Here is an 18048-nt window from a genome sequence, read left to right as displayed (position 1 = left end):
TTCTTTTCACAGCCAAAAAACTATACTGTCTATGTGTGCATGGACACATAGGATAACATGCTGGGGGGAGTTTACTGGCTGTAGAAAAAAACATCAAAAGGCAAAAACAGCCGCTGTAAAAACGTCCTGTGTGCATGAGGACCTAAGCTGCTTTAGCTGGGAATGAGAACACACACAAATGTGAAATATGACTCTCTAGCTCCCTAGTCTCTTCCTCCAATGCTTCATCTCCAGGACTTCTCCAGAGCCTCTCCAGTCCTCTGGCATTCTCTACCCCAATCTGTCCATCTATCTTGCAGACTAACTGCCTTAAGATGATCTCTGAAAACTGATCTCTTCTGAAAAGCCTTTCTTGCTTTTATATAGCAAATGAAACTTTACTTTTTCCATACGTTTCCTATCCATGGAAGAAAAAAACCCAAAAACAAACAAAAGACAAAACAAAAAAAAACACACACACATATATATATATACACACACACACACATATATATGTGTGTATATACATATATATATATGGCTAATTTCAACTAATGTGGAACAAGCCACACAATAAAATGGCATAAACAAGGTATGGTTTCAGGTGTTAATATATGTATATTCTTTTATTGAGACTTTTTAGTTTGGGATATTGGATGCTCTTGTCACTTCCTCCTATACATTCAAAGTTTTGCAAACTTGCTTATTTGGCAAGCATTGATTTCCTATAGGCAAGCTGTGATGTCAGCAGACACCCAGAGTTATCATTCAGTTTAGGATGATCGTTAGTGGGATGGCAAGGTGGGTGCTGGGAGTGAAGGTATGCGTGATATAATTAGTGTCATCCATGTGCACGCACTGATATAAGAAGCTTTTGCCAAAGAATGGCTGTACACTGGCAGCACCGCGGCTAAGCAGACCACTAGAGAGAACACAAAAAGCAAATGTTCTTCAGGTAGATGCCACAAGAGCTAGCGTGCCAGTCCCAGGCCGATGTTATAAAGGATCAGCTACTGGTCTGAGAACAAGCAGAAGTGTCGGTCATGTTAATAAACACTGGATCATACTATGGATCTGAAGATATACCAGGGTCTAACAGATAAAAGTTAATTCCATAATTAGCATAATAAATTATAAAAAATAAATTGCATTAACTATCTATTAGCATTAACTTGTCTAGCAGCTCTCCAGTGGCCATAATAGGAGACATGCTTGTGATCAAATTTATATATATATATATATATATATATATATATATTCAGAGCAGCACAGTAGCTAAGTGGTTAGCACTTCTGCCTAGCAGCACTAGTCATTGGTACGAATCCCAACCACAGCACTACCTGCCTGGCGTTTGCATGTTCTCTCTGTCTGTAAGGGTTTCCTTTGAGTACTCCGATTTCCTCCCACACTCCAAACACATACTGGTAGGTTAATTGGCTCCTGTCTAAATATTGGCCCTAGTATGTGTATGAATGTAAGTTAGGGACCCTAGATTGAAAACTTCTTGAGGGCAGAGACTGATGTGAATTTACAATATATATGTAAAGCGCTGCATAAATTGCCGGCGCTATATAAGTACCTGTAATAAATGTGTAATATATATATATATACATACATACATACATACATACACACTGCCTATTCTATTTCCACAAAATGAGAAATAATGCAATCCTCCATGTTTGTGCACTTTTTGGAAGACATAACACACAATGAATATTTCATGGGAGGCATATGTAGGGAGCTGGAAGCAGCATGGACGTAAGCAAGTGTTAGTGGTAAGCCAAACAATCTCAATGCAAAGGCAAGTCCAACATCACCCAGCAGTTTGTGCAATATGTCATATTTTCTATAACAAACTCTTATTACAAAAGGGTAATAAATATATTGCATAGGATCTTCAAGCCTTGGTGAGAGCAGATCATAGGCAATGACCAGATCAGCAGCACAAATCTGTACACTGCAACCTGTGTAACCATTTCATACACCATGCTGGCCTTCCATCCTGTGTAGCACCAGAGCGAACTCCAAAATGAGCATCCATGTTCATCACGATACAGACACACCATGCCTGTGTGAGGGGAATTCTAACCAGCTGCATGAGTCACAGCCACAGTCACAACACTGAGCTGAATGTTCACTGGCACCCCCAGAAACAGGCAGCATTGCTGAAAACTCCCAGCCGTCACATGTACATCACATACAACACCTGTACTGTTACCTGCAAATCGAGGGACTACATGCAATAGATGACAATAAAATGTACAGTTCTTTGGTAATAAAGTACCTGCATCCTCAGGGGACATAACTGACAGATCTCCAGAAGTTGTCATTTAAGAATTTACTTTTGTCTAAGACCGGGTATCACATAATACCCCGGAGACTCAGTCCAGAACACATTTCTTTGCCCCGGAGACTCAGTCCAGAACACATTTCTTTGCCCCGGAGACTCAGTCCAGAACACATTTCTTTGCCCCGGAGACTCAGTCCAGAACACATTTCTTTGCCCCGGAGACTCAGTCCAGAACACATTTCTTTGCCCCGGAGACTCAGTCCAGAACACATTTCTTTGCCCCAGAGACTCAGTCCAGAACACATTTCTTTGCCCTGGAGACTCAGTCCAGAACACATTTCTTAATGATGAACGTTTAACCTCTGCACACCAGACAACAAGGTGACAATTAACCCTTCACAACACATAGCTGGAATGCATCACTGCAATGCTTAGCCATCCTCCTGGCTGTCTCTGACATGCACAGCGTTCTTAACCCCTGCGCTGCAACACGAAAGGTTATATTCTCTTCCTGTCCTCATTGTAAGAGGTGTAGCCCCCAGCAAATAACCATCTACCACTGCTCAGCAATGCAGGGCACCCCAACTTATCAAAGAGCCAAGCATTGCAAGGCACCCCAACATATCAGAGAGCAAAGCATTGCAAGAACACGCCAACACAACAGAGAGCCAAGCACAGCAATGGCACCCCAACATATTAGTGAGCCACACATTGCAAGGGCATCTCAACACATCGGAAAGCCAAGCACTGCAATGGCACCACAACATATCAGTGAGCCACACATTGTAAGGGCACCTCAACACATTGGAAAGTTAAGCATTGCAATGGCACCCCAACACATCAGAGAGCCAAGCATTGCAATGGCACCCCAACACATCAGAGAGCCAAGCATTGCAATGGCACCCCAACACATCAGAGAGCCAAGCATTGCAATGGCACCCCAACACATCAGAGAGCCAAGCATTGTAATGGCACCCCAACACATCAGAGAGCCAAGCATTGCAAGAACACCCCAACACATTAGAGAGCTAAGCATTAAAAGAACACCCCAACACAGAGAACCAAGCATTGCAAGAACACCCCAACACACCGCCAAGACTGGAAGAATGTCCCAGTACATCAGAGTTAAGCAATGGCACCCCAACACATCAGAGAGCCAAGCATTGCAAGAACACCCCACCACATCAGAGAGCCAAGCATTGCAATGGCACCCAACACATCAGAGAGCCAAGCATTGCAATGGCACCCCAACACATCAGAGAGCCAAGCATTGCAATGGCACCCCAACACATCAGAGAGCCAAGCATTGCAAGAACACCCCAACACATCAGAGAGCCAGCATTGCAATGGCACCCCAACACATCAGAGAGCAAGCATTGCAATGGCACCCCAACACATCAGAGAGCCAAGCATTGCAATGGCACCCCAACACATCAGAGAGCCAAGCATTGCAATGGCACCCCAACACATCAGAGAGCCAAGCATTGCAATGGCACCCCAACACATCAGAGAGCCAAGCATTGCAATGGCACCCCCAACACATCAGAGAGCCAAGCATTGCAGTAGCACCCCAACATATCAGAGAGCCAAGCATTGCAATGGCACCCCAACACATCAGAGAGCCAAGCATTGCAAGAGCACCCCAACACATCAGAGAGCCAAGCATTGCAAGAGCACCCCAACACATCAGAGAGCCAAGCATTGCAAGAGCACCCCAACACATCAGAGAGCCAAGCATTGCAGTAGCACCCCAACACATCAGAGAGCCAAGCATTGCAATGGCACCCCAACACATCAGAGAGCCAAGCATTGCAATGGCACCCCCAACACATCAGAGAGCCAAGCATTGCAGTAGCACCCCAACATATCAGAGAGCCAAGCATTGCAATGGCACCCCAACACATCAGAGAGCCAAGCATTGCAAGAGCACCCCAACACATCAGAGAGCCAAGCATTGCAATGGCACCCCAACACATCAGAGAGTCAAGCATTGCAAGGGAACCCCAACACATCAGAGAGCCAAGCATTGCAATGGCACCCCAACACATCAGAGAGCCCAGCATTGCAATGGCACCCCAACACATCAGAGAGCCCAGCATTGCAATGGCACCCCAACACATCAGACAGCCAAGCATTGCAATATCTGCACAGGGCACCCTAAGATAGAGAGCCAGGTGTTCCAACACTGTGGCCCAGAGCCCCCCAAAACCCCAGGTAGCCAAGTCTTGCAGAGTGTGCCCAGAACCCCCCAGCCCACATATAGAAGAACAGAGGTCCGGTACCTTGTTGGAGGCCATCTCGCTGACGGAGTGGCGGGTCTGCAGGGTCTCCAGCTGGTCCAGACACCAGTCCAGCTCCTCCAGGGTCTCGCTGGCCAGCTTGTGGTAGGCCTCCTCTGTGAAGAGATGAATGGGGAGAGGGTGCTGAGTCTTCAGGCGCTTGGCTGGGCTGACATCAAAGTCCAGAGCGTCCATGGTGTCGTACAGTGCCATGCTCGGGTACCCAGGGCTCATACATGGGGGATCCCTCATACTGCTCCCATAGAGACAAGAACACGGGCCGGCCACCGCAGGAGAGACATCCCCGGGCAGGAGGAGAGGAAGGATGGAGGGGGATCAGCTGTCAGCGCGGACTGCCCCCTCCTCTGCACTGTCCGGGGGCCCCGCCATGGCCGGGATACGGAGAAGCAGCAGGATCCGAGACCGGAGATCACACACTCCAATGTGTCATCCTCATCACCACCGACCTCCTCCGACCGGCCGAACCAAAAGCAGGAGGAGGAGGAAATCCCGGCACGGAGAGCACGGAGCGGAGCACACTGCGGACACCGACACTGACATCACCGGGGGAGGGGATCACATACACATCACATGGACCGGAGCACACACACAGGGATCACATGGACGATATCATACACAGGGGATCACATACACATCACATGGACCGGAGTACACACACAGGGGATCACATACACATCACATGGAGGACATCATACACAGGATCACATACACATCACATGGGGGACATCATACACAGGGGATCACATACACATCACATGGACCGGAGCACACACACAGGGGATCACATACACATCACATGGAGGATATCATACACAGGGGATCACATACACATCACATGGAGGACATCATACACAGGGGATCACATACACATCACATGGACCGGAGTACACACACAGGGGATCACATACACATCACATGGAGGACATCATACACAGGATCACATACACATCACATGGGGGACATCATACACAGGGGATCACATACACATCACATGGACCGGAGCACACACACAGGGGATCACATACACATCACATGGAGGATATCATACACAGGGGATCACATACACATCACATGGAGGACATCATACACAGGGGATCACATACACATCACATGGACCGAAGCACACACACAGGGGATCACATACACATCACATGGAGGGCATCATACACAGGATCACATACACATCACATGGGGGACATCATACACAGGGGATCACATGCACATCACATGGAGGACATCATACACAGGGGATCACATACACATCACATGGAGGACATCATACACAGGATCACATACACATCACATGGAGGACATCATACACAGGGGATCACATACACATCACATGGACCGAAGCACACACACAGGGGATCACATACACATCACATGGAGGACATCATACACAGGATCACATACACATCACATGGGGGACATCATACACAGGGGATCACATGCACATCACATGGAGGACATCATACACAGGGGATCACATACACATCACATGGAGGACATCATACACAGGGGATCACATACACATCACATGGGGGGCATCATACACAGGGGATCACATACACATCACATGGAGGACATCATACACAGGGGATCACATACACATCACATGGAGGACATCATACACAGGGGATCACATACACATCACATGGAGGATATCATACACAGGATCACATACACATCACATGGAGGACATCATACACAGGGGATCACATACACATCACATGGGGGGCATCATACACAGGGGATCACATACACATCACATGGAGGACATCATACACAGGGGATCACATACACATCACATGGAGGACATCATACACAGGATCACATACACATCACATGGAGGACATCATACACAGGGGATCACATATACATCACATGGAGGACATCATACACAGGGGATCACATACACATCACATGGAGGATATCATACACAGGATCACATACACATCACATGGAGGACATCATACACAGGGGATCACATACACATCACATGGAGGACATCATACACAGGGGATCACATACACATCACATGGAGGACATCATACACAGGGGATCACATACACATCACATGGACCGGAGCACACACACAGGGGATCACATACACATCACATGGGGGACATCATACACAGGGGATCACATACACATCACATGGAGGACATCATACACAGGGGATCACATACACATCACATGGAGGACATCATACACAGGGGATCACATACACATCACATGGAGGACATCATACACAGGGGATCACATACACATCACATGGAGGACATCATACACAGGATCACATACACATCACATGGAGGACATCATACACAGGGGATCACATACACATCACATGGAGGACATCATACACAGGGGATCACATACACATCACATGGAGGACATCATACACAGGGGATCACATATACATCACATGGACCAGAGCACACACACAGGGGATCACATGGACGATATCATACACAGGGGATCACATACACATCACATGGAGGACATCATACACAGGGGATCACATACGCATCACATGGAGGACATCATACACAGGGGATCACATACACATCACATGGAGGACATCATACACAGGATCACATACACATCACATGGAGGACATCATACACAGGGGATCACATACACATCACATGGAGGACATCATACACAGGATCACATACACATCACATGGAGAACATCATACACAGGGGATCACATACACATCACATGGAGGACATCATACACAGGGGATCACATACACATCACATGGAGGACATCATACACAGGGGATCACATACACATCACATGGACCGGAGCACACACACAGGGATCACATGGATGATATCATACACAGGGGATCACATGGAGGACATCATATACAGGGGATCACATCATACACAGGGGATCACATGGAGGACATCATACACAGGGGATCACATCATACACAGGGGATCACACGGAGGACATCATACACAGGGGATCACATGGAGGACATCATACACAAGGAATCACATAGAGGAAATCATACACAGGGGATCACATAGAGGAAATCATAGAGAATGTACATAAGGATCACACAGACCATAGATCATATGTATGTAGAGGAGATCATATAGAGGGGATCACATACCAAAGAGTACACAGAGATCGCATAGGGGAGATCATAGATAAATCAATTAGTTAATACACAGAGGAGATCATATAGAGGAGATCATATGGTGGGGATCATAGAGAATTTACATAGGGATCACATACAATAGATCATTAAGACAGAGGGGATTACATAGAAAAGATCATGTGGAAATCACATAGAAAAGATCACATAGAAGGGATTACTTGAGATCATACACAGAGGTGATCATAGAGAAACCAATTAGGGAATACATAGAGGAGATCACATACAGAAAATCATATAGAAGGGATTACTTGGAGGAGATCACAGCGGAGAGATCATATGAAGATCACATACAGGAGATAATATGCAGATCACATACAGCAGATCATACAGAGGGGATGAAATAGAAATCACATAGGGATCACACAGAGGAGGTCCTATAGAAGTCACACAGGGAGCACACAGAGGAGGTCCTATAGAAATCACACAGGGAACACACGGAGGAGGTCCTATAGAAATCACACAGGGAACACACGGAGGAGGTCCTATAGAAATCACACAGGGAGCACACGGAGGAGGTCCTATAGAAATCACACAGGGAGCACACGAAGGAGGTCCTATAGAAATCGCACAGGGAGCACACGGAGGAGGTCCTATAGAAATCACACAGGGAGCGCACAGAGGAGGTCCTATAGAAATCACACAGGGAGCGCACAGAGGAGGTCCTATAGAAGTCGCACAGGGAGCGCACAGAGGAGGTCCTATAGAAATCGCACAGGGAGCGCACGGAGGAGGTCCTATAGAAATCGCACAGGGAGCGCACGGAGGAGGTCCTATAGAAATCGCACAGGGAGCGCACGGAGGAGGTCCTATAGAAATCGCACAGGGAACACACGGAGGAGGTCCTATAGAAGTCACACAGGGAGCACACGGAGGAGGTCCTATAGAAATCACACAGGGAGCACACAAAGGAGGTCCTATAGAAATAGCATAGGGAGCACACAAAGGAGGTCCTATAGAAATAGCATAGGGAGCACACAGAGGAGGTCCTATAGAAATAGCATAGGGAGCACACAGAGGAGGTCCAATAGAAATCGCACAGGGAGCGCACAGAGGAGGTCCAATAGAAATCGCATAGGGAGCGCACAGAGGAGGTCCAATAGAAATCGCACAGGGAGCACACAGAGGAGGTCCTATAGAAGTCACACAGGGAGCACACAGAGGAGGTCCTATAGAAATCACACAGGGAACACACGGAGGAGGTCCTATAGAAATCACACAGGGAACACACGGAGGAGGTCCTATAGAAATCACACAGGGAGCACACGGAGGAGGTCCTATAGAAATCACACAGGGAGCACACGAAGGAGGTCCTATAGAAATCGCACAGGGAGCACACGGAGGAGGTCCTATAGAAATCACACAGGGAGCGCACAGAGGAGGTCCTATAGAAATCACACAGGGAGCGCACAGAGGAGGTCCTATAGAAGTCGCACAGGGAGCGCACAGAGGAGGTCCTATAGAAATCGCACAGGGAGCGCACGGAGGAGGTCCTATAGAAATCGCACAGGGAGCGCACGGAGGAGGTCCTATAGAAATCGCACAGGGAGCGCACGGAGGAGGTCCTATAGAAATCGCACAGGGAACACACGGAGGAGGTCCTATAGAAGTCACACAGGGAGCACACGGAGGAGGTCCTATAGAAATCACACAGGGAGCACACAAAGGAGGTCCTATAGAAATAGCATAGGGAGCACACAAAGGAGGTCCTATAGAAATAGCATAGGGAGCACACAGAGGAGGTCCTATAGAAATAGCATAGGGAGCACACAGAGGAGGTCCAATAGAAATCGCACAGGGAGCGCACAGAGGAGGTCCAATAGAAATCGCATAGGGAGCGCACAGAGGAGGTCCAATAGAAATCGCACAGGGAGCACACAGAGGAGGTCCAATAGAAATCGCACAGGGAGCGCACAGAGGAGGTCCAATAGAAATCGCACAGGGAGCGCACAGAGGAGGTCCTATAGAAATCGCACAGGGAGCGCACAGAGGAGGTCCTATAGAAATCACACAGGGAGCGCACAGAGGAGGTCCTATAGAAATCGCACAGGGAGCGCACAGAGGAGGACCTATAGAAATCACACAGGGAGCACACAGGAGGACCTATAGAAGTCACACAGGGAGCACACACAGAGGAGGTCCTATAGAAATCACACAGGGAGCACACAGAGGAGGTCCTATAGAAATCACATAGGAAGCACACAGAGGAGGTCCTATAGAAATCACACAGGGATCACACATAGGAGGTCCTATAGAAATCGCACAGGGAGCACACAGAGGAGGTCCTATAGAAATCGCACAGGGAGCGCACGGAGGAGGTCCTATAGAAATCACACAGGGAACACACGGAGGAGGTCCTATAGAAGTCACACAGGGAGCACACGGAGGAGGTCCTATAGAAATCACACAGGGAGCACACAGAGGAGGTCCTATAGAAATCACACAGGGAGCACACAGAGGAGGTCCTATAGAAATCACATAGGAAGCACACAGAGGAGGTCCTATAGAAATCACATAGGAAGCACACAGAGGAGGTCCTATAGAAATCACATAGGGAACACACACAGAGCAGGTCCTATAGAAATCACACAGGGATCACACATAGGAGGTCCTATAGAAATCACACAGGGAGCACACAGAGGAGGTCCTATAGAAATCGCACAGGGAGCGCACAGAGGAGGTCCAATAGAAATCGCACAGGGAGCGCACAGAGGAGGTCCTATAGAAATCACACAGGGAGCGCACAGAGGAGGACCTATAGAAATCACACAGGGAGCACACAGGAGGACCTATAGAAGTCACACAGGGAGCACACACAGAGGAGGTCCTATAGAAATCACACAGGGAGCACACAGAGGAGGTCCTATAGAAATCACACAGGAAGCACACAGAGGAGGTCCTATAGAAATCACATAGGAAGCACACAGAGGAGGTCCTATAGAAATCACATAGGAAGCACACAGAGGAGGTCCTATAGAAATCACATAGGGAGCACACAGAGGATTTCCTATAGAAATCACATAGGGAGCACACACAGAGGAGGTCCTATAGAAATCACACAGGGATCACACATAGGAGGTCCTATAGAAATCACACAGGGAGCACACAGAGGAGGTCCTATAGAAATCACATAGGGAGCACACAGAGGAGGTCCTATAGACATCACATAGGGAGCACACAGAGGAGGTCCTATAGAAATCACACAGGGAGCACACAGAGGAGGTCCTATAGAAATCACATAGGGATCACACAGAGGAGGTCCTATAGAAATCAGGTTAGAGGAGATCAGATAGGATATCACACAGAGGGGATCATACTTGGGTCACAAGGAGAGTATCATACAAGGATCACAGAGAAATGACACAGAAGAGAAGGCATGGAGGAGATGGCACTGAATACACCACAGGATGAACATAGAGATCACATAGCCAGCCTTTCCTGCCAGAGAGATCTAGGATGAGTCAGCGCACTGCACCCCATGTACACAAGAGGACCCTCCAGGGGATCCCTCTCTGCATAACTATCATCAGACTTTCTTTCAGAAGTTACATTGTATCTAATCCCAAAACAATGACATTGTAATTTATCAGTCCCCAAAAGAGCTGGCTGCATTTTGATACATTACAGAGTTTTGGTTAAGATAAAGGAGATACAGAGATTGTACAATCAGATTGTATAGTGTATGGCCAGCTTCTTATGGTTTTTAGGCTTTATTTTCCCCTAGTAATCCTGCCAGTCATGCATCTCTTGGGGTGAGAACGCTCACTCACTGTACTGTATCTACTGAGGGGCAGCGTTGTCACCCTGTTCTTGAGATTAAAGTATAACTAAGGGCAAAATTATTTTTCCGTTTGGAGTGGAGATGGATTAGAACCCTTTTTTTTTGCTGTCTGTACCCCGTTAGGGAAATTCCCCCTCTCTATTTGTCTTGTTTACCATTATCATTGAAAGTAAAGACAATCCCAAACTGTGAGTTGTGCCCAGAAAATTAATAGAGGGGGAATCTTGCAATGGGGACACTAGTTCTGCTGACCTGGGGGTCCCTAAGGGATTTCCTTTAATTTTCAGGGATTTCCTCTCACTTCCTGTTTGGCTATGGGACAGGAAGTGAAGGGAAATCTCCACAATGAGACACAGGAGGGCAGAAAAAAAGATCTGATGGGCCATAACCCTGCCTTACTGTTCCAAAATGTTTCATCCATTAAACAGGAAGAAAGGGTAAATCTCTCTAAGGCTGATGTCAGATGGGCAATTCTGCAGCTAGTGACAAACTGCCAGCAGCAGGATCAGTAATGGCATTCATACACACTTTGATTACTCAACGATTTTTTACCAATCAATTGGAATGATACACACTTTGATTACTCAACGATTTTTTACCAATCAATCTCCTCCGATTGGAATGATACACACTTTGATTACTCAACGATTTTTTACCAATCAATCTCCTCCGATTGGAATGATTGATCTATAGTAGACAATCCATTTGGTTGTTATGACACACACAGACACACACACACACACACACTTTGATCAATATCTAAAATACAATTGTAACCTACGATCGCAAATTATCAATCACATCTCTGTTTCCACCATGTAATCTCATAATCTGAAGGATATTTATCAACAAACCATCTCAGTGCTGCCAATCAACGCAAAACAAACCAAATAGATTGATCAAATCTGATCTAAATCGATCGGAAGGGAAATTATGTTGATTCAATTGTTTGCAGATTTACATAGTTACATAGTTAGTCTGGATGAAAAAAGACAAAAGTCCATCCAGTTCAACCATCAAAAAGAAAAAGTTATAATCCTATACATATAGGATTATAGATTTTGATCAAATCACACATTGACTGGATAATAAAATCAAAACATACAGCCACCATAAGGGGCTATCCTATGGAATCGCAATTCCTTCTCTGCAAAGGAGGTATAGACAGCAAACCCCTTCCATGCAAATACAGAGGGTAAGGTTCATATCATCAGAGGCTTTGTAGTGGCTCCAGAATTGTTGAAGTATAACTAAAGGTATTTTTTTAAAGTTTTGGATAAAGTGGAAAGGGATTAGAACCCCTGCCAGGTTTTTATTGTTGTCTGTGTTCCCATTAGGTAGATTCCAGGGTGGATAAAAATCAATGATTTAAAAGAAAAAATTTAAATTGATTTTTTTTATTTAAATCAGATTTTTTTGATTTTTATCAAATTTATTTTAATAAAATACTTTTGGAGTAAAAATCTATCTAAAGATAGTTTTCTATTTAAGATACATTATTAAATGAAATGGAGCTTAGTTATGTAGCATGAGGCTGTATATTCTGCAATATTTACATTTTTGGTAAACTCATTCAATGAATCCAAGCTCTGCAAGCTGAGATAACATGCACTGCGTTGATACATTCACACAATTTCACAGTAACCATGAGCAAAAAAAAAAAAAAAAAAATATGAAACAAAAGAATTTGAGTAGTTCTCCAGCTATGTGTGATTAACCTAAAATCGGTTCTGATATCGCTGTTTTACTAACCTGACAGCTTATTATTCTAAAAAGGAAACCTTCATTTGGTTTGCAAATATTAAAGATTCTAGCTACCAGCAAGAGTGAGTTGGAGTCCTTACGTTTAAAGAGCACCTGTCATTTTAGATCCATCATGGCAGCGCCTGTTAGCGGGCATCCACTCCCCTGCTGCCGCCACATCCCTCACCTTGTTGTGTCACTGCCGCATCACCAGCCGTCCCATTAACCACTTGTCTACCGGGCACTTATTACCCTTCCTGCCCAGGCCAATTTTCAGCTTTCAGCGCTGTCACACTTTGAATGACAATTGCACGGTCATGCAACACTGCACTCATATGAAATGTTTTGAATTTTTTTCACACAAATATAGCTTTCTTTTGGTGGTATGTACTCGTCTCTGGGTGTTTTATTTTTTGCGCTATAAACAAAAAAAGAGCAAACATTTTGAAAAAAAATGTTTTCATTGTTTCTATTATAAAATTTTTCAAACAGGTAATTTTTCTCCTTCACTGATATGCATTGATGAGGCTGCACTGATGAGCACTGATAGGCAGCACTGACGGGCACTGATAGCACTGATGGGCACTGATAAGGTGGCACTGAGAGGCGGCACTGATGAGCTGGCATGGCACTGATATTCAACAATGATGGGCACTATTATGTAGCACTGATAGGCAGCACTGATAAGCTGGCACTGATATGCAACAATGATGGGCACTGATAGGTGGCAGTGATGGGTGGCACTGACTGACAGCACCGCCAGGCACTGATGGGTGGCACTGCTGGACAGCACTGATGGGTGGCACTGCTGGGCACAGGTGAGTGGCACTGATGGGCATAGGTGGGTGGCACTGCTAGGCACTTGTGGGCGGCACTGGTGGTGGCACTGATCATCAGTGCCCTGATGATTATTATTATTATACAGGATTTATATAGCGCCAACAGTTTGTCCAGCTCTTTCCAATATAATGGGAGACAATACAGCAACAATACAGTTCAATACAAGAGGGAAAGGAGGGCCTGCTCCTTGGAGCTTACAATCTAGGACAATGCCAATCCCTTCTCTGACAATTGTCGGTTATTGGCAGTACTTTCCTCGTGCTGTGGCAGCGTGAGGAAAGTGCAGCCGATAACCGGCAACTGCATTTACTGGTGATCTGCTGTGTCATTGGACACGGCTGATTATGTGGTAAAAGGCCGCTGTGATTGGCCTTTTACCACATCACGTGATCAGCTGTGTCCGTAGGACACAGCGATCATGGAGATCGCCGGGCTCGTTCTGGGAGGACGTCATATGAAGTCCTTCTAGAACTGGCCGGCCACAGTGAAGCCGTCATTCGGCTATCTGCGGTCGGTAAGTGGTTGGGACTGTCGGTGAGTCAACAGCAGGTCAGAGGAGGAGCTGCTGCGGAACAGAGATGACAGTTGCTCTTTAAAAAATATGATTTAAATTGAGCCTTTTCACTAGTGATTCAAATTATGACTTAAATTGTTATTTTAATCAACTTGATTTAAATCAAATCCACCCTGGTAGATTCACCCTCTCTATTTCAAGTTTTGGGTTGTCACCAGAACAGGAAAAGAGGGGAAATCTTCCATTGGGGACACTTATTTTGATGAACTTCCTGTTGTGGCTATGGGACAGGAAGTGAAAAGAAATCTCCTTAATGAGACACAGATGGCAAAAAAAAAGAAAAAAATGACAGGGATTATAACCCTACTTTACCCATCCGAAATGGAAAAAAAAATGGTTTTGCCTATAGTTTCACTTTAATGATTGGTCTGTGTTGCAAAAATTCCAGGGGATGTGTAGCTCAGATGCTGAGTTTTACTTTTTGCAGCATTTAGTCTGACAGAATGTCTTCAATCACTACGCATGTTATCCAAGGTAGCTGCTGATGGCCAGGGGTGGACTGACAACTCATGGGGCCCCCGGGCAATAGGGGATCATAGGGCCCCTGTGTCCTTGCCCAAACTCAAAAAAGCCTATAAAAAAGGTACCAGGGGCATTTCATGGGACCCCCTACTGACCCAGGGCCCTCGGGCAGTGCCGAGTGCTCGAATGGTCAGTCCACCCCTGGCCATGGCACAGCATTGATTTCTGTCTGCAGAAATATTCCTGCTGTAGCTGCTGCTGGAGCAGACAGAATATGGAACAGCTGTGCGCAGCAACCAATCAGCTTCTGTCTTTCTTTATCAAAGCCTAACTGGAGAAGCTGATTGGTTGCCATGCAAATCTGCTCCAGTTTTAGCAAATCCACCCTCCCCTCATTGCAGTCAGCTATATCAGAAGCAGCTACAGCAGGCTACACACCATCAAAGCAAACAAATAGAGAGATCTGTGCCTGTTTCTAATCTCTGCTACAAAGCTGCTGGCATGGCATGGCCCTCGGAGTCTTTGTTGGGTTTTCTGTGTCGGGAGAATTCCCTTACTTCCAGTCTCAGTAACTGTGGTCACTACAACAGGAAGTAAAGGGGAAATCTTCCCAGAAGAGACACAGTAATAGAAAGCCTTTCTCACTCTGAAGCTGACCACACATGTTACAATCTTATCATACAATCATCTTTAGATCAACCAGCAAGCATGTGGTGCAAATGATTGGATATAGACAGATTGGACAAATTAGACAGGTCTTCATACTACATAGTTTTGGTAAATCTAAAGCTGACTGTACAAAGATTGTGTGTTTGGGCGGGGTTACACTTTAAATAGGACAATGCCATAGGACAAAATAGGACAAGGTCATCCAGTGCCCAGGGCAAGGACTTAGAATTGTTCTCCCCCCTCCCCCACTGTTAATACATGCTAGAGAATGGTGTAGCACCCTGCATCTATTCTTTGCCCCTTGTTTCACTGCACCCAGGGCAGCTGCCCCTCCTGCCCACCCCTGGCTATAACACCCAGCGGTAGAAGTTACCTTTCTTTCTCTGGGTTATACCGCTGAAGTCTGATTGGTTGATCATGGTCTCTACCTTCCGTTGTCAGGGATTTCTGTCAAAGTCTTTCGTTTTAACCAAATGCACAATATAAGCATAAAGAAAATCTGTACTATGAGAAATATGCAGGCTGCCATTACTGACCTATCCTTCTGAAAATGCTAGCTGCCTGGCTTTCATGATAAACTGTTGATTTTATTCCATAGGTGCTCAATTTATGGCCCTCCAGCTGTCATGAAGTCCCATCATGCCTCTGCCTTTGATAGCCATGCTTGTAGCTGTCAGCCCTGCAATGCCTCATGGGATTTATAGTTCCACAACAGCTGAAGGGCCACAGGTTGAGCAACCATGGATTAATCCTTCCCAAATCACTGTCCCTGTACAAGTATGCAATTCAGGATGTTCAGCTACACTTGCTGCATACTTGTTCCAGATCAGAAAGCACTTGAACCAGAGACAACCAGGCAACCAGCATATTCACAATGTATCTAAACACAGAGAAAGTTACATTCTATTTGTAAAGCATCACGTATACATAAAAAGCAAATCTAGGGAAAATATATATATAAATTATAAGACACACAGGCAATGGCAACCTCACTCTATAGATGACAGAGCTATTCAGAACAAACCATAAAAATGATTTCCAGGAACATTTTGCTGCTAAGGAGCTTGAGAATATCTGGTAGTACCCTGGCACAGAACTATCCTTCAATAAATATTACTTGAATTTTACAATATTCAGCAGAGTTTGTCAGTAATTGTGTATTCATGATCCCCAGAGGAAAAAAAACAGACAAAACCACATTGAATTGTAAGTCAAAATATATAGTGGAACTCCATCTAAATACGCAGATGAAATACAGGAGGATTTGTATTTCTGTCCATCCAGTCCCCAGATTCACAGTTCTGGCACACAGCACAGCTCTGTCTGGCAGGGCAGGGGATCTGATTTTTGTCTGCTACTGTAAAGTGACACAGACAGGTCTTGTCCCTCCCCCAGCCTGTGATTGGACAGAAAGAAGTAGCGGACTGAGGATCTCATCTCTTTATCACTCTGCCTTCCCCTTCTATCAGCATACTTTTTGTCAGCACTGTAGCACAGCTACCTCCTACTTCTCCCTCTCCTCTGCTGCACAGAGACTGCCAATACCAAGTCACATTTAGGGACTTACATTTAATAACACATTAATCACATGTGCATGGAGTTCATCTTTAACAGAGATATAAAGTTAGGGACCAACAAATTACATCTGTCATATTCTGGAGCAATTACAGTATATACAGTATAATGTTATATATATATACTGGCTCAGGATATATACATATATATATATATATATACAGTTGTGTTCAGAATAATAGCAGTCAGACATCACTAACCTGATCAATCACTGTTTTTGGTAGAAATGATATTTCTACATGGCAAATAATTTACTAGCAGGTGTAGTAGAGTAATAGGAATCCAACAGACCCAACAGTCATGACATGCATGCTGCTGATTCTGTGTAATTGAATCACTAACTGAAAGGGGCATGTTCAAAATAATAGCAGTGTGGAGTTCTGTTAGTGAGGTCATTCATTCTTTAAAAAACAGGTGGCAATTATTGCCCTTATTTAAGGAAAGAAGGCAGCAAATGTTGTACATGCTGGTTACAGTGCATTTCTCTCCGAAATTCTGAGGAAAATGGGTTGTTCCAGACATTGTTCAGAAGAATAGCGTACCTTGATTAAAAAGTTGATTGAAGAGGGGAAAACATATCAAGAAGTGCAGAAAATGATAGGCTGCTCAGCTAAAATGATCGCAAATGCTTTAAAATGGCAACCAAAACCTGAAAGA

The 18048-nt window shown here is 45.3% G+C and overlaps 1 protein-coding gene across 5 annotated transcripts in view; it reads right to left on the bottom strand.

Annotated features, from left to right (window-relative positions):
* LOC149453630 (3',5'-cyclic-AMP phosphodiesterase 4D) overlaps positions 1-18048 on the bottom strand; it is a 1049085-nt gene that overhangs the window by 127958 nt on the left and 903079 nt on the right. For all 5 annotated transcript variants that reach the window (XM_089688054.1, XM_089688055.1, XM_089688058.1 and 2 more), the window contains exon 6: positions 4555-4667. In XM_089688054.1, the coding sequence (XP_089544180.1) occupies positions 4555-4667 (113 nt within the window). The remainder of the gene's footprint in view (positions 1-4554; positions 4668-18048) is intronic.

Source organism: Staurois parvus, unplaced genomic scaffold (assembly GCF_062004578.1).
Source record: "Staurois parvus isolate SC_StPar_1 unplaced genomic scaffold, SC_StPar_1.0 ptg000445l, whole genome shotgun sequence".
In the NCBI taxonomy this organism is placed as follows: Eukaryota; Metazoa; Chordata; class Amphibia; order Anura; family Ranidae; genus Staurois; species Staurois parvus.
This window is presented reverse-complemented; position numbering and strand designations above follow the sequence as displayed.